Source organism: Corvus moneduloides, chromosome 27 (assembly GCF_009650955.1).
Source record: "Corvus moneduloides isolate bCorMon1 chromosome 27, bCorMon1.pri, whole genome shotgun sequence".
In the NCBI taxonomy this organism is placed as follows: domain Eukaryota; kingdom Metazoa; phylum Chordata; class Aves; order Passeriformes; family Corvidae; genus Corvus; species Corvus moneduloides.
The window spans coordinates 1,127,302-1,150,869 of NC_045502.1; the positions used below are offsets into that span (position 1 = coordinate 1,127,302).

At 57.3% G+C, this 23,568-nt stretch overlaps 2 protein-coding genes across 3 annotated transcripts; one reads left to right on the forward strand and one right to left on the reverse strand.

The window, feature by feature from the left end:
* Positions 1-994: 994 nt before the first annotated feature.
* Positions 995-8,787, reverse strand: LOC116435746 (protein transport protein Sec31B-like). 2 transcript variants are annotated; one of them, XR_004236841.1, is made up of 2 exons: positions 3,470-8,787; positions 995-2,038 (listed from the first exon to the last, which is right to left on the reverse strand). XR_004236841.1 is itself a non-coding variant. In XM_032092312.1 (2 exons), the coding sequence occupies exons 1-2, from the start codon at positions 3,888-3,890 to the stop codon at positions 1,497-1,499; spliced, it is 963 nt and encodes a 320-aa protein (XP_031948203.1). In that variant the 5' UTR covers positions 3,891-4,157; the 3' UTR covers positions 995-1,496. The 2 variants fall into 2 exon arrangements, 1 of the variants encoding a protein (XP_031948203.1); XM_032092312.1 differs by having other exon boundaries at positions 3,470-4,157.
* TACR1 (tachykinin receptor 1) lies at positions 5,345-21,590 on the forward strand. The gene is made up of 5 exons (XM_032092313.1): positions 5,345-5,757; positions 11,441-11,635; positions 16,192-16,342; positions 17,617-17,813; positions 18,616-21,590. The coding sequence occupies exons 1-5, from the start codon at positions 5,366-5,368 to the stop codon at positions 18,908-18,910; spliced, it is 1,230 nt and encodes a 409-aa protein (XP_031948204.1). The 5' UTR covers positions 5,345-5,365; the 3' UTR covers positions 18,911-21,590.
* Positions 21,591-23,568: the final 1,978 nt, after the last annotated feature.

Genomic DNA, 23,568 nt, shown 5'->3' on the forward strand with positions numbered 1-23,568 from the left:
TTATTCCCAATTCCCACCCCAGGGGTTGAATTTGGCCTCTCCCGGGGGTGTTTAATCCATGAGATTCCTGGAAAAATGCACGGAATGGACCCGTGGGAATGCGGGAATTCTCCGGCAGCTGGAGGGAGAAACGACCTCCCCCAGCGGGGTTTTGTTATCCCACAAATTATCCCACCAATTATCCCACCAATTATCCGACAAATTCTTTTCCTTGTTTGTTTTTCCCCTCGGACTGCCCAAATTTTCTCCTTTAAAGCCAAGAACTTCTTGGAATTCCCAGAGATTTTCGGGATTCGCCCGGATTGGGAGCCGCGGTAACGAACCGGCTGCGATTTCATCCCCGAAAATGCTCCTGGTGGGATTGGCCAGTCCAACCCTGCTCCCCCAAATCCCAGCCCTGCATTCCCAAATCCTAACCCCACACCCCCAAATTCCAGCCCCGCGTTCCCAAATTCCAACCTTGCACCTCCAAATCCCAGCCCTGCGTTCCCAAATCCCAACTCCACATTCCCAAATCCCAACTCCACATTCCCAAATCCCAGCCCTGCATTCCCAAATCCTAACCCCACACCCCCAAATCTCAGCTCTGCATTCCCAAATCCCAACCCTGCACACCCCCCCAAATCCCAGCACCTCCAAATCCCAGCCCCGCTCCCCCAAATCCCAAACCTACAGCCCCAAATCCCAACCCCACTCCCCCAAATCCCAGCACCCCCAAATCCCGAAAGGCTTTGGAATTTCCCCGGAATCTCCCGGAGGGCACCAAGACCGGTCCCCCTCCCCCACCCACGCAGCCAAACCCAGCTCAGGTCGGGCAGGCCCGGCCTAAAATGAGAATCTGAGCCTAAATTTGAGCTGGAGAACAAGGAGGGGAGGGAAAGGAAGGAACCGGCCACGAACCCCCCGGGGGGTTTTCAGGGAAGCGGGATCGGGAATTTCAATGGGAATTCCGCAGGGAATTCTTTGTGCCGGGCCGAGGGATCCCGAGGAGAACTAGTCTTAAAATAAACAAAATTTATTAAACCAGGCTTAAATCAGCAAATCCTTCCCTGAGCCGGGGCAGGAGGGAACCCAGAGCCAGCACCGGGATTTTGGGATGGATCCCTGCCCTAAATCCCTCCTGGAGCAGCATTTTCCTTCCCCATCCCGGCATCGGGAATTGCTCAGCAGCAAAGGAACCGCGGATTTGGGGTTGCTGGGGGCGGTTTTGGGGTCTGGTTTGGGTAATCCTGGTAATTCCCTCCTCTCCTTGGGAAATCCGGGATTCCAGCAGCTTTGGATTTGGGGAGGGGGAGGGGGGGTTAATTCCAAGGCAGGGTTTAAACCCCATCCCAAAATATTTCAGGATTAAATCCTTGAAGTCCTTAAGATCCCCGGGATATTTTCTTCCCTCCAGGAATGCCGGCAGGATCCCCAGGGAGATAAATCCCACCCTGGGATGCTCTGAGGAGCTTCCACCCTCTGACCGCTAAAAACCCACGAAAACCAACCCGGATTTAGGAAAAACTCCCCCAAATTTCCTGCTGCACAACCCCCGCCTGCCCAGCTTGGGATGGGGGCGGGGAGGCTCCAAATCCCAAATCCAAGCATGGGAGGCTCCAAATCCCAAAAATGCCCCGGGAAGAGGAGGAGGAGGAGGAGGAAAACAATGGGATTAACGACCCCAAAACCTGGGAAACCCCTCCCGGCTGCGGGTTTAAAGCCCAGCCCGAGCCGCCTGCATGGGATTTTTTTCCCAGCCAAAATTCCAGGGAAACCCCAATCCCAAGGGCTGCCGGTGGTTTGGGAGCTGCGGCTTCAATCCCGGGAGGGGGCAAAGGCTGAAGCTGCTCCCAGCGTTGCTCACTCCCGGTTTTTGGGATCCGGGGCCTCGGCCAGGCTGGGTGGAGGAGCCGGAAGCTCTGAGGATGGAGAATTCCCGTCTCCGGTGGTTCCCTGGAGGATGAGGATGGATTTTCCTCCAGGAGCAGCGGGATTTGGGGGGGTCTGGTGTCCCCCCGGCTCAGGGGGGAATCCACAGCGGGAGACGATCCCATCCCTGTGGAAAACACGCCGGGAAAAGGCTCTGGAAGGGCTGGCGAGGCCCTTGGATCAATCGATTGATTGATTGAATGATTTCCTTTCAATTCAATCCCTTCCAAAGGAGAGAAAAGGTGGAATCCCCTCCAAATTCCCCAAATTCCCACACCAACACTCCCATGCCCCTTCCAGGGCCTGCTCCAACCGGGAAACCACCCGGAATCCCAATTCCTGGCACTGGGAAGAAGAGCGGGATCTTTCCTCCAGGAGCTTTCCCAGCGGGAAACTGAGGCAGGAGGGAGGGATGAGCTCCGGGAGCCGCCGGGGATGGAGGGAAGGGGAAGGATTTGCTGGGAACGGCTTCGCTCCGAGCATTTGGGATTCCCAATCGTCCCTGGATTGGGCTTCGGCCTTTCTCAGATTTACGGCGCTGCCCCAAAATCGTGGGAAGGGGCGGAGGGATTGGGAATCCCATTCCCAACTCCCATTCCCGGCTCCCATTCCCAGCTCCCATTCCCAGCTCCCATTCCCGGCTCCCCTTCCCAACTCCCCTTCCCAACTCCCATTCCCAACTCCCATTCCCGGCTCCCATTCCCGGCTCCCATTCCCAACTCCCATTCCCGGCTCCCATTCCCGGCTCCCCTTCCCGGCTCCCCTTCCCAACTCCCCTTCCCGGCTCCCCTTCCCAACTCCCATTCCCGGCCCCCATTCCCGGCTCCCATTCCCGGCTCCCATTCCCGGCCCGCATTCCCAGCTCCCCTTCCCGGCTCCCCTTCCCAACTCCCATTCCCAACTCCCATTCCCAGCTCCCATTCCCGGCCCCCATTCCCGGCTCCCATTCCCGGCCCGCATTCCCAGCTCCCATTCCCGGCTCCCATTCCCGGCTCCCATTCCCAACTCCCATTCCCGGCTCCCATTCCCGGCCCGCATTCCCAGCTCCCATTCCCGGCTCCCATTCCCAGCTCCCATTCCCAGCTCCCATTCCCGGCTCCCATTCCCAACTCCCATTCCCGGCTCCCATTCCCGGCTCCCATTCCCGGCTCCCCTTCCCAACTCCCATTCCCGGCCCCCATTCCCAGCTCCCATTCCCGGCTCCCATTCCCAGCCCCCATTCCCGGCTCCCATTCCCAGCTCCCATTCCCGGCCCCCATTCCCGGCTCCCATTCCCGGCTCCCATTCCCAGCCCGCATTCCCGGCTCCCATTCCCGGCTTTCCGGGCCGCTCTCCCTCCCCTCTTCCCGCATTTTCCAGCGCTGCTGCCATCGAGGGCTCCGGGAGCTCCGGGATGAGCGCTCGGCCCCGAGCTCCCTGGATCCCCCTGGAGCGGCTGGAAACGCCGAGATCCCGGCTGGAATAAACCTCCCGCATCCATCCTCGGGATAAACGGCTCCGAATTCCAGCAGCTCCCTCCCCGCGCCCACCTTCCAGCCCCAATCCCTCCCGGATTTACCTGGGGGCGGCTCCTCTCCCGCCAGCCCGGGATTTGGGATCATTCCCGGCCAACCGGAGGAGCGAGCGCGGCTTCCCCGGGCGATTCCCGGCGGCAGCGGCGCATCCCGAGGGAGGAGCGGCAGGGCCGGGATGGTTCTGGCAGTGGCAGCGGCGTTAAAATCCCTGGATACGAACTGCGGGAAGGGGAAAATCCCAGCAGCCGGGAGAGGAGGGCTTCTCGTGGAGCGGGATTTTCCAGCCCTTCTGGGGTTCGCGTGGTGCGGGAAGGGCCCTGCGGTGAAGTGTCCGGTCCGGAGGGGAAGGAAGCGGAGGGGGCGGAGGGGGAAGAGCTTTTCCATGGGGAATCCAAGGTTTGCTTTGTTCCCTGGGGATTCAGAGCACGCAGGGAGAGGCTGGGAAGCCTCGCGATCAATAAACATAAAAACGATCGATAAAATATCGGCGCTTTGCCTTTATCGGGATCCTAAAATTCCTGCTGGTTTTGGAGCCGGCCCCCAAAAGCACACGGGGAGATTTGGGGGGGAAAAAGAGGTGGGAGAGGGGATGGGGGGTGGGGGAGGGAAAATTGGGATCGAGGGTTGCCGGGAAAGGTGGAAGAGCCGCTTCCAGCGGGAAGGGGCAGCTGGGAACGGGGAGCGGCGGCTCCGGGGCCTGCGGAGCCCCCCGGGCACGGGGAGGGGACGGGGGGAGCGGGGGAGGGGACGGGGCCGAGGGACCGGGGCCGGGGGCTGTCCCCGGGCCGGCTCTGCCCACCGGGCTCTGGCACCGCCCGCGCCGCCCATAAAAGCCCCGCTCGTGCCTCGCCCGCCGCAGTCGGGTCCGCGGCACCGGCTGCGCGCCGAGCCCGCTGCCGAACCGGGGGGAGCCGGCGGCGTCCCGAACCGGGGAATCCGCATCCAGAACCGGCTGAATCCCGAACCGGCTGCATCCCGAAGCGGAAAATCTGCATCCTGAACCGGCTGCATCAGGGACCGGGGGGAATCGGCATCCCGAACCGGGGATCCGCATCCCGAACCGGGCATCCGCATCCCGAACCGAGCGAGGATCCGCACCCTGAACCGACTGAATCCCGAACCGGGGGAATCTGCATCCCAAACCTGCTGCATCAGGTACCGAGAGGACCCGCAGCCCGAACCGGCTGCTTCCCGAAGCGAGCGAGGATCCGCATCCTGAACCGACTGAATCCCGAACCGGGAGGGATCCGCACCTGCTCCGGTGCAACCGCATCCCGCTCTGGTGCCGCACCGGGCAGGATCCGCAACCCGAACCGGCCGCATCTCGAACCGGGAGGAATCCGAACCCTGGGGAAGCCGCAGCCGAGCCTGGAGGGACCCGCACCCCGAACCAGCCCTGCACCCCCATCCAGCCGTGCCCGAACCGGGAAGGACCCGCACCCCGAACCAGCCGCGCCATGGCCGCACTCCCGGCTCCAGCTGCACCCTGACCCAGACAGGTCTCACACCCCAAACCAGGAGAGCTCTGGAGCAGCCCTGCCCCCGACCCCGCTGCCCCCGAACTGGGAGGTGCCCACACCCTGGAGCAGGCACGCACCCCAAAGCTGCTGGGCCAGGGGGGCCCTGAACCCCAAAGCCACTGAGCCAGGGGGAGCCCTGCACCCCAAAGCGGCTGAGCCAGGGGGGGCCCTGAACCCCAAAGCCGCTGCGTGCCCCAAATTTGCTGTGCCCTGATCCTCTGCACCCTAAACCAGGAGGGATCTGCCTCCCAAATTAGCTGACCCAGCAGGATCTGCACCCCAATCTTGCTGTGCCCTGATCCTGCCGCTCCCTGACCCAGGAGGGCCCCACACCCCAAATTCACTGTGCGCCCCAATCTTGCTGAGCTCTGACCTGGGAGGGTCCCGCACCCCAAATTCCCGGTGCTGTCTCCGGGGACCATGGATGCCTCTCCGGCTCTGGAAGCGGAGCTGGAGCACCTCAACGCCTCCCTGAACGAGTCCTGGGCCAACCCGTTCGTGCAGCCGCCCTGGCAGGTGGCCCTGTGGGCCGTGGCTTACGCCCTGATCGTGGTGGTGGCCGTGGTGGGCAACGTGGTGGTCATGTGGATCATCCTGGCGCACAAGCGGATGCGCACGGTCACCAACTTCTTCCTGGTGAACCTGGCCTTCGCCGAGGCCTCCATGGCCGCGCTCAACACCGTGGTGAACTTCAGCTACGCCGTGCACAACGAGTGGTACTTCGGCCCGGCCTACTGCCGCTTCCACAACTTCTTCCCCATCGCCGCCGTCTTCGCCAGCATCTACTCCATGACGGCCATCGCGCTGGACAGGTGAGTGGCCGGAGCGGCCGGGGTCACTCCGTGGCCGGAGCCTGGGCGTGGAGCTCGGCTCTGTCTGTGCTCCCCCACAATTAAAGCAAAGGTCGTTTCGGGGTTCAAAATAACCCAGCCCCGGCTGCAGGTGGCTTTGGGAATTCTGTGGGAGCGTTGGGAGCTCGGGAACAGCTCCGTGATCCCCCCGGCGGTCGGTGCAGGGTCCTGGGGGTTCCTTTGGAGAAGCCTCTGCCTTCCCAGCTCCTCTGCAGATCCTTCCCTTCCCTTCCCTTCCCTTCCCTTCCCTTCCCTTCCCTTCCCTTCCCTTCCCTTCCCTTCCCTTCCCTTCCCTTCCCTTCCCTTCCCTTCCCTCAGATCGAACCAAACCCCCAATTCAGGCACAAAATGGCATCGCCTCCCAAACCCCGCGCCTGTGCCGGACACGCCATCCCAGGAGCCATTCCACGGTTCTGGGCTGCGTTGGGAATGTCTGCGGAGCGTCTGGGAGCAGCTCGGGCTGGGAAGCGCATCCCGGCTTGGGGGGGTGTCCCAAGGAAAACCCGCCGGGATTCCAGGGGCGGATCCAGCGGGAGAAGCCGGAGCCCGGGATTGCTGGTTCGGCTGCCGGGGTTGGGTTTTCCCTGCCCGGTTCCTGCCGGATTGTTGGGATCTGCTGGCACAGCCGGATCCCACCGGGGCCGTGATCCAAAGCTCAGCCGGATCCCAAATCCCACTGGAGCTGTGCCGTGATCCAAAGCTCAGCCGGATCCCGGACCCCAGCGGGGCCGTGATCCCGAGCCCAGCCGGATCCCACCGGGGCCGTGATCCCGAGCCCAGCCGGATCCCAGCGGGGCCATGATCCCGAGCCCAGCCGGATCCCGGATCCCAGCGGGGCCGTGATCCCGAGCCCAGCCGGATCCCGGATCCCAGCGGGGCCGTGATCCCGAGCCCAGCCGGATCCCGGATCCCAGCGGGGCCGTGATCCCGAGCCCAGCCGGATCCCGGATCCCAGCGGGGCCGTGATCCCGAGCCCAGCCGGATCCCGGATCCCACCCGGGCCGTGATCCCGAGCCCAGCCGGATCCCAGCGGGGCCGTGATCCCGAGCCCAGCCGGATCCCGGATCCCACCCGGGCCGTGATCCCGAGCCCAGCCGGATCCCAGCGGGCACCGCTGTCCCTCCTTTGTCCCCGGGCTCGGGGGACGCCGAACCCCCCGGCGCCCCCGGGCTGTGACCTCCCCCTGGCGCTCCCTGTCCCAGGAATTCGGCCTCGCTGACATTCCCCAATCCCGGCTCTGGGGCAGCCCCGCCGCTCCCTCGGAGCGTTTTTCCAAGGCGACATTCCCGGAGGCGGCCGGGCTCTGCGCCGCCTCTCCCGGCCCCTGTTCCCGGGGAATCAAGGGGATTTTGGCAGGGGATCCGTGGCGGGGAGGACGCTTTTCCTGCCCATATTCCCTGCGGGAAGCAGCGCCGGGGTTGGATGAGGCTCCCCGGGCGTTCAAAACAGCTCCGGGGTCGGTTTTGTCACCAAATCCTCTCCCTAAAATCCCCGGGAGCGAGCGCAGGGAATTGAGGTGATAATTAATAAAAACCGGGATATTTCCAGCTCCTCTCCCATGGCGGTGCTGGCGCTGCTCCAGGAGGATCTTTGTGATCAGATGGAAAAGCCCTTTCGGGCTGGGATTAATTCCAGGGATTATTTTTGGGGTTAATAATTGAATTTACAGCCTTTGATCCACCCTGAAATAACCAGGAAGGCAAATCCAGGGAAGCTGGAGTAAAACAGGAAAATCTGGAAGGCTGGGGCTGGATTTTTGGGGGGAGATTGGCATTCCCAAAAATTCTTCCTGCACCTGCAAACCCTGAAGAGAGGCTCGGCTTTCCCAAAGAAATCCAGGCTCCCACCTGGAAGCTGCAGCCTCCGTGCGCTCGGAGCCAGTGGCTGCATCCCAGATTCCAGCCGGGAATCGCGAAGGCGGCAAATCCCATCCTCAGCCCCTCCAGGCACCTCCAAGCCCTGGAAAATTGCTCCTTTTCCTGTGCCTGGGACCTGACAATGGCAGCTGAAACGCAGGAAAAGCAGGAATTTGTTCCAGGAGCCTGGAAGGGAGGAATCGCTCCCGGCCGGCAGCAGGAGGATCTGTGGGAACAGGGAGAGCAGGAACTGGGATTGGGAACGGGGAGAGCTGGGAATGGGATTGGGAACAGGGAGAGCTGGGAATGGAATTGGGAACAGGGAGAGCTGGGAATGGAATTGGGAACAGGGAGAGTGGGAACTGGGATTGGGAACGGGGAGAGCTGGGAATGGGATTGGGAACGGGGAGAGCTGGGAATGGGGATTGGGAACAGGGAGAGCAGAGAATGGGATTGGGAACGGGGAGAGCTGGGAATGGGATTGGGAACAGGGAGAGCGGGAACTGGGATTGGGAACGGGGAGAGCTGGGAATGGGGATTGGGAACAGGGAGAGCAGAGAATGAGATTGGGAACAGGGAGAGTTGGGAATGGGGATTGGGAACAGGGAGAGCAGAGAATGGGATTGGGAACAGGGAGAGCTGGGAATGGGATTGGGAATCGGGAGAGCTGAGAATGGGATTGGGAACGGGGAGAGCAGAAATTTGGGATTGGGAACCAGGAGAGATGGGAATGGGATTGTGAACAGGGAGAGCCAGAGACGGGATTGGGAGCGGCAGGGCCGGGTTGGGGTTTCAGCCACAGCCGGGATGGGGCTGGAATTCCCGATTTCCACCAAAACTCAGGGAGACAGCATGGAATGAGCCTCACGTTCCCAAAGTCCGGCAGAGCGATGGGATCCGGAGCGAGGGCTGGGATGAGCGGGATTCTCCCCCAGTCCTCTGCATCCCCGCTCGCCGCAGGCAGTTCCTGAGACATCTCTGCCAGAGGATATGGAATGGCCTTGGAAAAACTTGGAAAAGCCACCATGGAGCAAGTGGGGATTGTGGTTTGATCCATAAAATCTGGGAATCCTGGAATGGGTGGAAAGGGACCTCAAATCCCATCCAGTGCCACCTCCCACCATCTCAGGATGCTCCAAGCCCTGTCCGGCCTGGCCTGGGACACTTCCAGGGATCCAGGGGAATCCACAGCTTCTCCGGGAATTCCCCCAGTGGGGGTTTTTTTTTTGCGGGATCCGTCGTGGATTTGTGCAGGATTTTCGCTGGAAGTTCCTCCATCCCCTCCTTCCCTGGAGCTGCTCCAGCCTGGGCACAAAACAAAAACAACGGGAAGTTGTTCCGAACACTCCCAACAATCGCAGGAAATTCGGGATTGGGGCTGGCACTGGAGCAGCTCAACAAAATCCTGAAGAATTCAGGGCCCAGCAGCTCCCTCGGCTCCCGAATTCCTGCCCCGTCCTTTGTTCGGGATGCGTCAGTGCCAGAGCACTTCCGATGTCCCTTCCTGGCTCCCGGCTCCCCCTGGGAACGGGTTCTCTTGGAAAACAGGCAAGAAATCCATTTTTTCCCGATTTTCCGGGAAAAGCAGCGGTGCCCACGCTGATTTCCAGCCGCACTCGGAATAAAATCCCAACTCTGGCCTTCCCTAAGTCGGGATTTCCATGGAGCATCCCAGGATAACGCTGGCGTTCCCTCTCTCACTGGGAATCCCCAGCCTCCCGCAAACGGATGGAGGAGGAAATTCCCATGAGGATAAATACCCAGGAATGCAGCCCAGGGGGCAGAACGGGGGAAAATCTCCTCTCTGATCCCAAAACTCGGAGGGAATCCAGCCAAAATCCTTCCAAGGGAGCAAATCCGGGAGAATTTGGGATGTGGGACCGGAAAAAAAATTCCCCCTTTTTCTGCAGAGTTTCTTTTTGAAGCAGCTGGAATTTGGAGTGGGAATAAGCTCCTGCAATTCCCAGATAAAGCTGCTCGTTAAAAATTCCCTCTCCGGACTCCAGCAGGAATCCCACCGGGATCGCCGTTATTTATTATCTGTATTTTTGTTAATATCGATATTCCCTTTTTTTTTCCAGTTCCGGCTGGGTTATCCAATTATCCCAGGTGCCCTGAAATCCATGAAGTTGCCAGGAACAAGCTCCATGGGGAAAATCTGGGATCTCCAAACTTCCCTCCCTCACCACAGCTCCCGAAATTCCCAGTCCTGCAGCCATCCCCACCCCCAAATCCCACGTTTTTAGCAGAAAAATCCGCTCGGGAAACTGAAATCCCAGGCTGGATATCGGGAATACTTTCCAGCTCATTCCCATTCCCTGCTTTTCCCAGGAGGTGATTTTTGCAGGAAGAACCCTCCAGAGAGGACAAATTTTAGCAGTTAATTAATTAATTAATGATTAACACGGGGCACCAGGCCGGGCTTTTCTTTAAGCCTGGCTTAAAGGACATCTGGGCTTGGCAGGGCAGGGCTTTGATCTGCTCCTGGTGTTGTGGAATCCCAGAATTTGGAATATTCGGGAGCATCGGGGAAGTGAAGGAAAGGCAGGGATTGGGGCCGGAGGAGCGAAGCAGCTTTGTGAATTCCCAAAAAAAATTCCAGCATCACGGAAACGCCACCAAAAGCCCAGGAAGCTGCTGGGAACCCAGCGGGGAGCGGGATCGGAGCGTGGATTTCCCAGCTGGGCTCGGGAAGGCGGGACCGGGGATGGAGACAGGAATGGCTCGGGAAGGAGTCACTGATCCCAGGCCCTGATCCCATGGCATTAATTCCCACGGAATTAAAGCCCCCCCGGGATCCATCCAAATCAAATCCCCATTTCCCCCACTTTTCCTACGGGAAGAGGAGAGCGTTTGGAATTCCCTGGGTGGTAAAGGTGGAACTGGGATGGAGTAGGAGTGCTTGGGTGGCTCCCAAGGGCAGGAAAGTTCGGATTTAGCCGGGTTTGGGGGGAATTGGGGGGCTCATAAACCTGGAATAGGATCCTGGAATGGGTCATTCCATTGATCCCATTCCATGGATCCCATCCCATCCCATGGATCCCATCCCATCCCATGGATCCCATTGATCCCATCCCATTAATCCCATTCCCATCCCACTGACCCCATTCCCATCCCACTGATCCCATTCCCATCCCATGGATCCCATTGATCCCATTGATCCCATCCCATTGATCCCATTCCATTGTATCCCATTCCATGGATTCCATCCCATCCCATCCCATCCCACTGATCCCATTCCCATCCCATGGATCCCATCCCATGGATCCCATTCCATTGATCCCATTCCCATCCCATCCCATCCCATGGATCCCATCCCATCCCATAGATCCCATTGATCCCATGGATCCCATCCCATCAATCCCATGGATCCCATCCCATCAATCCCATCCCATCCCATGGATCCCATCCCATCCTATGGATCCCATCCCATTGATCCCATCCTATCCCATCCCATCAATCCCATCCATCCCATCCTATGGATCCCATCCCACAGATCCCATCCCATGGATCCCATCCAATCCCACAGATCCCATCCCACGGATCCCATCCCACGGATCCCATCCCACAGATCCCATCCCAGCCTATGGATCCCATCCCATCGATCCCATCGATCCCATCCCATCAATCCCATCCCATGGATCCCATCTTATCCCACAGATCCCATCCCATTCTATGGATCCCATCCCACTCTATGGATCCCATCCTATGGACCCCATCCCATCCAGCTCCCAGAGCTGGAACACTGGCATTTCCCAGCCCTGATTCCCGCTTTTCCCGCGCCGCAGGTACGTGGCCATCATCCACCCGCTCCGGCCGCGCCTCTCGGCCACGGCCACCAAGGCGGTCATCGGCCTCATCTGGCTCCTGGCCTTCCTGCTCGCCTTTCCCCAGGGATATTTCTCCGTCACCGCCGAGCTCCCGGGACGCCTCGTGTGCCTCGTGGAGTGGCCGGAGCCCGGCAGCGCCGCATCCGGAAAAACGTGAGTGGGAACGGGCTGGGAGAGGAGAGAAATCTGGGGGAAAATGGTGGGAATGAGAGAAAAGTGGAGAGAGGGAAAGGGGAAAAGGGAATTGGGGAAAGGGGGAAAGGGAATTGGGGAAAGGGGAAAGGAAAGGGGAAAGGAAAGGGGAAAGGAAAGGGGAAAGGAAAGGGGAAAGGAAAGGGGAAAAGGGAAAAGGGAAGGAAAGGGAAGGAAAGGAAAGGAAAAAGGAAAAAGGAGAAAGGAAAGGAAAAAGGAAAAAGGAAAAAGGAGAAAGGAAAGGAAAGGAGAAAGGAAAGGAAAGGAGAAAGGAAAGGAAAGGAGAAAGGAAAGGAAAGGAGAAAGGAAAGGAAAGGAAAGGTGGGAATCCCTCGGGATAGGGAATCCCTCCCTTACCCAGTGAGGGCTCAGGGCAGCACCGGCTCCCCCCGGCTCTCCCTGGGGCACAGTCACTTTTCCAGGTGAATTCCATGCTCTCCATGATCCAAACATTGTCCCAGTGCTCCCTGCCCCCCCCGGATCCTCCTCCTCCCGGGAATCCCGTGTCCAACCGCGGACATTCCGTGTTTGGGCTCTGGGAATGGGATTTGCTCTGCCCCGGGGGATCACAGCCCTTTTCGTGTCCCTCGAAGCCTCCTGGGGCAGAGTTATTCCTGCGAGAGGAAAATCCAGATTTCCCGGGAATATCCTGGGTGAGGGATAACGGAAAAATCCCAGTTTGGGGATTTATCCACTCCAAATATCCCCAAATTCACCCCGAAACTTGAAGCTGGAGTGTCAAGAACGGCTGGGAGGCCTCGGCTGGAATCGAATCCCTTCCTGGAAGGAAACTCCGGGAATTTCCAAAGGGTCTGGGAATGGTTCGGTCTTGGAAATCCGAGGGGAGTGAAATGGCAGGAATTGAGGAAAAAAGGGAGAGGGAGGGAATAAAAAAGGGAATAACAAAGGGGATCCAAAAGGGAATAAAATAGGGAATAAATAGGGAATAAAATAGGGATTAAAATAGGGAATAAACAAGGAATAAATAGGGAATAAAAAGGGAATAAAAAAGGGAATAAACAGGGAATCAAAAGGGAATAAATAGGGAATAAAATAGGGAATAAAAAAGGGAATAAACAAGGGAATCAAAAGGGAATAAAATAGGGAATAAAAAAGGGAATAAGCAAGGGAATAAAATAGGGAATAAAAAAGGGAATAAAATAGGGAATAAACAGGGAATCAAAAGGGAATAAGTAGGGAACAAACAAGGACTCAAAAGGGAATAAACAGGGAATAAAATAGGGAATAAAATAGGGAATAAACAAGGAATCAAAAGGGAATAAGTAGGGAATAAACAAGGACTCAAAAGGGAATAAACAGGGAATAAAATAGGGAATAAAAAAAGAAATAAACAGGGAATCAAAAGGGAATAAAATAGAGAACCAAAAAATGGAATAAAAAAGGGAATAAACAAGGGAATAAACAAGGAACTAAAAAGAGAATTAAAAAGGGAATAAAATAGGGAATCAAAAGGGAATTTGCCATCTCCAGCCCTGAGGATGGAGGAAGTGGGGCTGTGGAATTCTGCTGTGGAATTCTGCCGTGGAATTCTGCCGTGGAATCCCGCCGGAGCCAGGGCGGGCGTCCAAGGCGAGCGTGGCAGGTGCCGGTGGCTCCCTGCTGCCATCCATCACCTCATTCCTGGCCTGGCACCGCCGGAGCCGGGGCCGGAGGGCTCCGGGGGGGTTTCCCAACCTCATTCCATCCTTGGGGATCCCTTCCAGCCTGGAATATTCCGTGATTCCCAGGCACTGCCCGCTTGGGGCGGATCGTTCCGGTGGCTTTTCCAAATCCAAGAGGAAAACACCGTCGTTAAAGCCACGAGGGATTCGCATCCCGGGGCAGCCAGGAAAGCTGGGAAAGCAGATCCCCGGCAGCCTTGGGATGGCCAGATCCCAAAGAATTTGGGGATTGGGAGGAATTCACAGCTCCAAGCCTCGGGATCTCCCCGAGCGGAGCCTGGTGGAGCTCGGGATGGGATTTTCCGGCCCTAAATAACTCCAGGACAGGTGTTGGGGTCATTCCAGAGGCGTCACTCCAGCCTCTCGCGCTCCATGGGCTCGGAGCGGTTATTCCGGGAAGGCTCCGGGGGCAGCTGCTCCGTCTGCAGCGCCGGGAGGAAAAATATCCCATCCTTTTCCCAGTTCCCAGGGAAAACAGGAGAATTCCAACACCTCTGGAGGCGGGAATGCCCTTGGAAAACCTCTGGGGAGCACAGAGCTGGTTTTCCCTGGAAAACATCCCTGTTTTCCCCACTGTGCCAGCAGCCGGAGCCGGTAATTCCATGGGATTTGATCCAGCTGTCGATCCCTGCTTCCCACAGGGATTCCTGATCCATCCCAATTCCAGCGGGGTTGTTCAGGGAAGGGAGAGGCCACCCCGGGGAGATCGGAGCCCCTGGGAATGTCCCTCCTGTGCCAGCATTCCCAGGATCTGCCGGGGAAAAGGAGGAGGCAGCTCTGTCCTCCAGCATCCCACGATTCCTCCGGGATCCTCCATCCTACACCAGATCCTAAATCCCTGAAAACCTTTCCGTTTTAAACCCCAGCTTTCCCTGAGTGCTCCGATCCCGGGAATCCTTCAGGCAGAACAACACACGAATAATTCCAGTGCTTTTCCACGCCTGGGATCCCAAAAGAATTCCTGGAGCTGTCTGGAACGGCTCTCCAGGCCCAGACTCCCCTGGAAATGAGGGGTCTGTGCTGCTGACGTTATCCCGCAGCTCCTCCAGACATTCCTGCAGGGCTCCCAGGATCCTGAATTCCATGGGAACCGCAACAAAATCCTCCTCCGGAGCCGCGGAGACGCCTCTGGAAGGAGCGAAATGAAATCCGGCCCCGCAAACCCCATCCCAAATGGAATTAGGGCCGGGGAAAATGAGATTGCGGCGGGGCTGGGGCCAGCCCCATTCCCTGCGGGAGAATTCCCGGAGCCGCTCCGTACCCTCTGGAGCTGTGATTCAATCCGAGCTCCCGGGAAGATGAGTGATTCCAGAGCTGGGAGCGGCTGCAGGGCCTGGATCGGCCTCGGGAAGATGCAAAACCTTGGATCGGAGCCCAGAAATCCACGCAGGGACCCCCAAGGCCTTGGGAACAGAATTCCCGCTAAGCCGGCAGCATTTGGGAAGTTTTCCAGGCAGGCACCAGCCATGTTCGTGGGCTCAGTTTTTAGGGAAGAGAGGGTTTTCCAGGATTTTCCAGGATTTTCTGCATGGCCAGAGCCTCTGTCCCCTCCTGCGGGATAAACCCGGAATGACGGCAGTTCCTTTTAGATCAACTCCTTTTTGACAGAAATCCTCACGGATCCACGGCATTCCCAGAGTTCCACAGCGTTCCCAGTGCTCCCAGTGCATTCCCAGTGCTCCCCCTGTATTCCCAGTGCTCCCACAGCAATCCCAGCACTCCCACAGCAATCCCAGTGCTCCCCCTGCATTCCCAGTGCTCCCAGTGCTCCCACAGCGTTCCCAGCGCTCCCATGGCATTCCCAGCGCTCCCATGGCATTCCCAGTATTCCCCCTGCATTCCCAGCGCTCCCCCTGCATTCCCAGTGCTCCCCCTGCATTCCCAGTGCTCCCATGGCATTCCCAGTGCTCCCAGTGCATTCCCAGTACTCCCAGTGCATTCCCAGTGCTCCCATGGCATTCCCAGTGCTCCCAGTGCATTCCCAGTATTCCCCCTGCATTCCCAGTGCTCCCATGGCATTCCCAGTGCTCCCAGTGCATTCGCAGTGCTCCCGATCCCGCCACGGCTCCCCAGCTCACGGCAGAACAGCCTCGGGCCTGCGCTGCCGCTTCCATGCGGAGCCTCCCGCTGGATTTGGGATTTGTTTATCCATGACACGAGGAGCCCCAGGATCCGGCCCTTTCCCTGAGCCCGGAGAGCGGATCCGGCTGCGGAATTCCCGGCCGGGTTTGAGTAAAGCTCCAAGGATTTGGCTCCTTTTGGGAACCGGGGTCGTGGCTGGTGCCACCTGAGCCCAGGATTTTTGGGAGCTGCATCCCATTCCCGGTGTTTGCTCCGCAGGAAAATCCTTTATTCCTTCTCAATATTCCCATCCTTTCCTAATCCAAAATCCCACGTTTCTGGCAACTAAAAGTTGGGAGCAGAGCCCGCATCCATCCCCAGGATAATGTGGGATGTGAAGAGAGGAGGAGTGAGAGGAGAAACTCAGCTCAGCTAAAAATTCCTTCCCTGAGGAAATTCCCAGGAATTTCCCTGACTACATCCCATTCCAGGAGGGTTTTTTCCACTTGTCCCCCCAAATCACCAGGAGCAGGATGAGTCTCCAGAGGTTTTATCCCAAACGGGGTGGGGAGGGATCTGTAATGGGGGCGAACCTGGATAACGGGAGAAGATTGGGGTGAAACCCGGGAATCCTCCCCAGCCCGGCAATTCCCGGTGCAGGAATTATGCGGGAATTGCGCCGAATCCTCTCTTTCCGAGCGCGGCTCTTCCCCTCCGAGCTCAGTTCGGAAGAGGGGGACGGGAGATGCTCAGGGATGATCCCGTTTTTCCCAGGTACCACTTCTCCACGACCGTCCTGCTGTACCTGCTGCCGCTGCTGGTGATCGGCTGCGCCTACGCCGCCGTCGGCCGCACGCTCTGGGCCAGCGAGATCCCCGGGGACTCCTCCGACCGCTACCACGAGCAGGTGTCGGCCAAGAGGAAGGTGAGGAATTCTGGGAGTGGATGGATCCAGAATTCCAATCCGATCCTAACCACGAGCAGGTGTTGGCCAAGCGCAAGGTGAGGAATTCCGGCAGGGGCCGGATCCAGAGTTCCTGGCCAATCTCCACAAGGTGAGGAATTCCGGCAGGGGCCGGATCCAGAGTTCCTGGCCAATCTCCACAAGGTGAGGAATTCCGGGCACAGGTGGATCCAGAATTCCTGGCCAATCTCCAAAAGGTGAGGAATTCCAGGAGTGGACGGATCCAGAATTCCTGGCCTATCTCCACAAGGTGAGGAATTCTGGGCACAGGTGGATCCAGAATTCCTGGCCAATCTCCACAAGGTGAGGAATTCCAGGCACAGGTGGGTCCAGAATTCCTGGCCAATCTCCACAAGGTGAGGAATTCCGGGCACAGGTGGATCCAGAATTCCTGGCCAATCCCAACCACGAGCAGGTCTCGGACAAGAGTAAGGTCAGGAATTCTGGGCGTGGCTGGATTCAGAATTCCCATCCAATCCCAACCATGAGAAGGTCATGGCCAAGCTCAAGGTAAGAAATTCTGGGAGGGGCTGGATCCAGAATTCTTGGCCAATCTCCACAAGGTGAGGAATTCTGGGAGGGGCTGGATCCAGAATTCCTGGCCAATCCCAACCACGAGCAGGAATCGGCTACATGGAAGGTAAGGAATTCCGAGTGTGGATAGATCCATAACTCCTGTCCAATCCAGGTCTCAGAGAAGCAGAAGGTAAGGAATTCCGGGCATGGCTGGATCCACAATCCATGGCCAATCCCAGCCCCAAACCCTTCATTAGGAGTGGGAGCAGGTGAGGACTTGGTGGTTGAAGATGGAGCAGAGTGGACATCTTCACAAAAGTGGTTCAACCAAGACGTTGACCACACATTCCTGGTTGGAAAGGCCATTCCAGAGGGTGGAACGACCAGTGGGTGGGTTGAAGATGGAGCAGAGTCCTGTGGACATCTCCTCCACAAACACAGTTCAACCAAGGCGTTGACCGCACATTCCTGGTTGGAAAGGCCATTCCAGAGGGTGAAATGGCTGCTGGATGGGTTTAGGACACCTCCTCCACAAAAGTAGTTCAACCAGGATTTTGGAAAGGTCTCCAAGGCCGAACAGTGTGGAATGACCGATGGATGGGTTGAAGATGGAGGAGACATCAAATGTGGTTCAATCCAGATGCTGACCCCGCGTTCCCGGTTGGAAAGGCCGTTCCGCAGGGTGGAATGGCTGCTGCAGCGTTCTCCCCCCATTCCAGGTGGTGAAGATGATGATCATCGTGGTGTGCACCTTCGCGCTCTGCTGGCTGCCCTACCACGTGTACTTCACGCTGCAGTACCTGCGGCCCGAGTGGTACCTGCAGAGGTTCATCCAGCAGGTCTACCTGGCCGTCATGTGGCTGGCCATGAGCTCCACCATGTACAACCCCATCATCTACTGCTGCCTCAACGACAGGTGGGCAGCGGGAGGCTCCGGGAGTGCCTCGGGATGATGGGAATGTGGGGATGTGGGAGATGAGGAGAGGGCTGGATGGGGTTTTTTCGGGATGGTTCTGTCCTGCCCTCTGCCACGTCCAGCAGATGCGGGATTGGCACAATCCTCACCTGAAGTCTTTCCTAATCCCTGGGGATTTGGAGGGAAAACATCAATCGAAGCAACTCATAATTGGGATTTCTCAGAGGGTTGTTCCTCCCCTCAGTGAAAAATCACAATTTTGTCATGTTTAGCAAAGCTCAGCTTTATCTCCCTCTTCCTTTGGCCATGTCCATCCCATTCCTTGTTCCACCTCCATCCCATTCCTTTGGCCATGTCCATCTCCATGTCATTCCTCATTCCTCTGGCCACCTCCATCCCATTCCTTTGGCCACCTCTATCCCATTCCTTGTTCCACCTCCATCCTGTTCCTTTGGCCATGTCCATCTCCATGTCATTCCTCATTCCTTTGGCCACCTCCATCCCATTCCTTGTTCCACCTCCATCCCATTCCTTGTTCCACCTCCATCCCATTCCTTTGGCCACCTCCATCCCATTCCTTGTTCCACCTCCATCCCATTCCTTTGGCCACCTCCATCCCATTCCTTTGGCCACCTCCATCCCATTCCTTGTTCCACCTCCATCCCATTCCTTTCTCCACCTCCATCCTATTCCTTTGGCCACCTCCATCCCATTCCTTGTTCCACCTCCATCCCGTTCCTTTGGCCACCTCCATCCCATTCCTTTTTCCACCTCCACGTCTCTCCCCCTCCCGGTCCCGCAGGTTCCGGCTGGGATTCAAGCACGCGTTCCGCTGGTGCCCGTGGGTCAGCGCCGGGGAGTACGAGGGGCTGGAGCTGCGCTCGGCGCGGTTCCTGCACACGCAGAGCTCGGTGTCCAAGGTCAGCAGGATGGACACCACCACCGTGGCCTCGGCGCTCGGCGCGGCCGACGACGACCCCGACGAGCCCGGCCGGGCCAAGCGGCTCTCCCTGGACATGACCTCCAATGGCTCCTCCCGCAGCGACTCCAAGACGGTCTCCGAGAGCCTCAGCTTCTACTCCAACACCCTCACCTAGGGACGTCCTCGTCCCCTGGGTGCCACCTCAGCGTCACCGCCCTGCTCGTGCCGTGCCACCGTTTCACGTGCTGTTTTCCTGTCCTTTTCCTTGGGAGAGCCCGGCAGCAAAACCTTGGGATGAGTTCTGAGTGTTCCGTTACGGGGCCGGCCGCCGGGAATGTTTGGCTGGCCCCGCCTCGCTGCCGGGCAGATGGAGGGGATGCAGGAACGGCACAGAGCCGGGTTTTTCTCCGGAATTCCAACACTGGCCGGTGCTTCCATGCTCTCTGCGAGGCAGGAGGGATCTCCCAGTGCATCCCACCCACGGGAAAACGACCCCATCCTGCACTTCCCTCCTCCCATCCTTAATTTCATTCTCCCCGTTGGATATCCAGGGGAATATTGAATCCCAAAATTCAGCAAAATGGCTCTTTCCAGCTCCATGGGGAATCATCGGCCACAGCACAGATCCAGGACTTCCCGCACGGTCTTGGATCATCGCTGGCACCCACACCCCGCTGCTCCGAGGTCTCCTGCTCCAAACCCACAGATCGGAGCAGGGCGCTCCCAAAGGATCTACTGAAGGATCTACTGCAGGATCTCCTGAAGGATCTCCTGAAGGATCTCCTGAGGGATCTCCCGAGGGATCTCCCGAAGGATCTCCTGAAGGATCTCCCAAGGGATCTCGGAGCTGAGCCGGGCTTTGGTTGCTGTTCCTCAACCACCACAAGGAATCCCTGTGATTCCCTGGAAGCCCCAAGGTGATTCCTCTTGGATGGACTCTGGAATGCCATGGAGCTCTGGAAAAGGAGAGCCCACCCTGAAGCGATTCTCACCCCCTGGAAATGGATTCCATCCCAAAAATGAGGATTGGAGGGAGATCGGGAATTCTGCAGGGCTGGTTTCACCCTGACGGTTGAGGTGATTCCCTTCCAGCTCCTGGATTTTGTTTTAATCAGGGAATTTTTTTTCCTTTGCAAAAACCATGAAGTTTGTGACGTGTGCATGGATCTGTGGAATGTTTCAGTCCTGTTCCGATGGATGATTTTCCCTGGACTTGTCCAGTGGATGAACACACACCCAGAGTGAGGGAAAAAGGAAAATAAAACCCCAAGTGGATAAACTCGGCTTGTTGGGAACAAAGCCACAAATTCGGGGACAGTTTGGGGGGAATTTGCTCCTGGCTGCTGCTCTGAGTTCTTGCTTGTGGTGTGGAAATTGGGCTCCTAAATGGAGTCACTGCAGGAGAAATGAGGGATGAACTCTGGAGGAATGAGGGATGAACAATGGAGAAATGAGGGATGAACTCCAGAGAAATGAGGGATGAATGTTGGATAAAGGAGGGATGAACTCCAGAGAAATGAGGGGTAAACAATGGAGAAACGAGGGATGAACTCCAGAGAAATGAGAGATGAATGATGGAGAAATGAGGGATGAACAATGGAGAAATGAGGAATGAATGATGGAGAAATGAGGGATAAACGATGGAGAAACGAGGGATAAACGATGGAGAAATGAGGGATGAACGTTGGAGAAATGAGAGATGAACGTTGGAGAAATGAGGGATGAACGATGGAGAAACAAGGGATGAACGATGGAGAAACGAGGGATGAACTCCAGAGAAACGAGAGATGAACGATGGCGAAATGAGGGATGAACGTGGGAGAAACAAGGGATGAACAATGGAGAAATGAGGGATGAACGATGGAGAAATGAGGGATGAACGTTGGAGAAATGAGGGATGAACGATGGAGAAACAAGGGATGAACGATGGAGAAACAAGGGATGAACTCCAGAGAAACGAGAGATGAACGATGGAGAAATGAGGGATGAACGATGGAGAAACAAGGGATGAACATGGAAGCGCTCGGCGGATTTGCGCAGACCAAGGAATTGCTCATTTATTCCCAAAAGCTGAACCTCAGACCCCACTGAGCACAGAGAGCTCTGGGAATAAAGCAGGGACGACTTCCGGAGCTTCCGGACTCTCCGGGCTCCAAAGTGGCTCTGGGAAGATCCAATCATTCTGGATAAACCTGGATAAATCCCTGTTTATCTCGGAGATGAACCCACCCATGTTCAAGCCACGACTCCGGATGGAATTCAAGGAATGGGCAAAGAGGTGGATCCAGGAACAACTGAAAGCAGATTGACAAAAATGATCCTTTTTCCCCCAAATCCTGCCCGGTACCATCTGTGAGGAGCAGCTTTTCCAGCCGTTCCCACCCTCCTCCCACCCCCTGCGGCCATGCCACGTCCCAAAGCTCCACATGCTTTGGAATGGGATTTTTCCTGCTTAAATTCCCACATTTTCCTGTTCTGGTCACCTCAAGGCACATTCCCGTGTCGCTGCTTCCCAAATCCTGGAGAACGGGAATGGTGTGACCCCTCCTGGGGGGTTGGTTTGGCAGAATCCCACCGGTCCCAAAGGAAGGGGTCAGAGGGAAGGTTTGGGGTGGGAAGCCTTTCCCACTGATTCCATGGGAGCTGCCACCATCCAGAGCCAAATCCTGAGTTCCTTCCAGCTGCCATCCCAAATCCACAATCCCAAAAAAACCCCCAAATAGCTCAAAAGGGGTAAAAAGGTGAGCGGAGATTGGCTCCAAAAACCCCAAAAATGAGAGTTTGGGTCCCGTTTGAAGCCAGAATTCCCAAAAAAAAAAAAAAAAAAGGAAATATAAATACATGTGTGGATAGGGATATAAATAACCACAGTGCCCTTCTGGCCTCCGTGTTTGTGCCCCGGCTCGCCGGGATCAGACGTGCAGAGAACGACAAGTGTCTGCTCCAGGGAATGCTCGGCGGGAGAACCGGGATCACCCCGGGGAAGGAGCTGAGGCTCCGATCGGAGCGGACGCTTCGCAGCCTGGGAATCTCCTGGGGCATCCCGAGGAGAAGGAGCTCTTGAAATAAAGAGGGAACAATTCCCAGCTGTTGGAAATAGCGAGGATGATGGCCTGGGATACTCGGGATGCTGGGAATGGGCCGTGGGATCATCCAGCAGCTGGAAAAGCAAAAGCTTGTCCATAAATGGGTGCCAGCCCCAAATCCAGGCTGTCCCTTTTCCCCTCCAAGTGCCGAGTTATTGCTGGAGGTGGGAGCAGGGACAAGGATTTGGGATCGAGGCCGTCCCAAAAGATGCGATATGTGCTCCGTGTCCACACACGGAATGTGGGTGGGGGGGAAGGACCTCGGATCCCATCGATCCCATCCCGCCCCTGCCATGGCCAGGGACACCTCCCCTATCCCAGGGGGCTCCAAGCCGGCCTTGGGCACTTCCAGGGATCCAGGGGCAGCCACAGCTGCTCTGGGAATTCCAGCCCAGCCCCTCCCCACCCTCATTCCTTCCCAAGATCCCATTTCAATCTCCCCTTTCCCACTGGGAAGCCGTTCCCTGGGTCCTGTCCCTCCAGCCCTTGTCCCCAGTCCCTCTCCCGCTCTCCTGGAGCCCCTTCAGGCCCTGCAAGGGGCTCTGAGCTCTCCCTGGATTCCTCCCTTCTCCAGGGGAACATTCCCAGCTCTCCCAGCCTGGCTCCGGAGGGGATCCAGCCCTGGGAACATCCTCAGGCAGAATTGTTTTCCCAGCCCTTGGAAAAGCCACAGGAAATTCCCCTTTTGGAGACTGAAGAGCCCAAACCGAGGTGGCCCCACCTGGACTTGGGGCCGGGACCTTTGTCCTGACCGTGATCCCATTTCCATCTCCTGGGCAGCTGAATCCAGAGGCTTTTCCAGGTTTTTTTAAGCAGATCTCGGATCAGAGATTCAGTTCCAAAGCCGGGGAGTTCCTTTGCCTCTTCCCTGGCATCTGAAAGAAAAACCAGCGGAGTCTGGAGAGAATCCCCCGGAGCTCTGTTCCCATCCCTCTGCCATCTCTCCTTGGAAGCACCTGGAAAACTCCCCCATCCCAAACCCCAAATCCCAGCCTGGAGCCACCTCCTGACCCCCTAAACCTTGGATTTTAAGCTCAGCTTTGTGTCCTGAAATGCAGAAATTCCCATTCCAATTGAACAGGAGCCTGGAGCAGCAAATCCCAAATCCCTCCCCATCCACACTGGGGATCTTCTCCAAAATCTGCTCCAAAACCCACCCTTTTCCCCCCATTCCACGTGTGACCGTCCCTCCCCCAGCACCAACCCCTGGATTTCAGGATTTTGCTGGATTTTGGGATTCGAGCAAGCCCGAGCCTGTTTTGGTTCTGTTGGGCAGAAAAACCCCGGCGCCTTTGGAAGTCGAAGCCAAGGATCCGGCGGCGCCTTTGGAAGTCGAAGCCAAGGATCCATCTGGCGGCAATTCCCATTGTTTGGAGCGTTTTTCCCGGGATTCCCGGTGGACACAAGGCCTGCCCCGCCCATCCCGTGTCTTCAGTGTTGTTTTTATTTTGCTGTCCCTCGAGAGCCCCTCACGGCCGAGCATTCCAGGATGGAAGCGCGGGATCCGCTGTTTACGGAGCGTTCCCGCAGGGGTGACGGGATTTGGGTTTTTTGGGATTTCCGTGTCCTTGCCGGAGCTGTGCGAGGTCGCAGAGCCCGGCCCGGGAGCTCCTGGGGTTTATTTATAATTAAATCACCACAATCGGAAAAAATTCCAATTTTCAGCCTCCGGGACCCAGCGTGGTCCCTTCTGGCCTTCCCCATTCTGGGATTCTGGGATTTTGGGATTTCTTCATGTCCCAAACGC

What these genes read in the sequence shown, in the direction of transcription:
- LOC116435746 (XM_032092312.1), bottom strand. Translation starts at nt 3,890, where the DNA reads ATGTTTATTGATCGCGAGGCTTCCCAGCCTCTCCCTGCGTGCTCTGAA. An exon ending in GGGAGAGGAGCCGCCCCCAG is followed by an intron (nt 2,039 to 3,469) that starts GTAAATCCGGGA and finishes TGTTTTCCACAG; the next exon opens with GGATGGGATCGTCTCCCGCT.
- TACR1 (XM_032092313.1), top strand. Translation starts at nt 5,366, where the DNA reads ATGGATGCCTCTCCGGCTCTGGAAGCGGAGCTGGAGCACCTCAACGCC. An exon ending in AGCGCCGCATCCGGAAAAAC is followed by an intron (nt 11,636 to 16,191) that starts GTGAGTGGGAAC and finishes CGTTTTTCCCAG; the next exon opens with GTACCACTTCTCCACGACCG. An exon ending in AGGTGTCGGCCAAGAGGAAG is followed by an intron (nt 16,343 to 17,616) that starts GTGAGGAATTCT and finishes CCCCCATTCCAG; the next exon opens with GTGGTGAAGATGATGATCAT.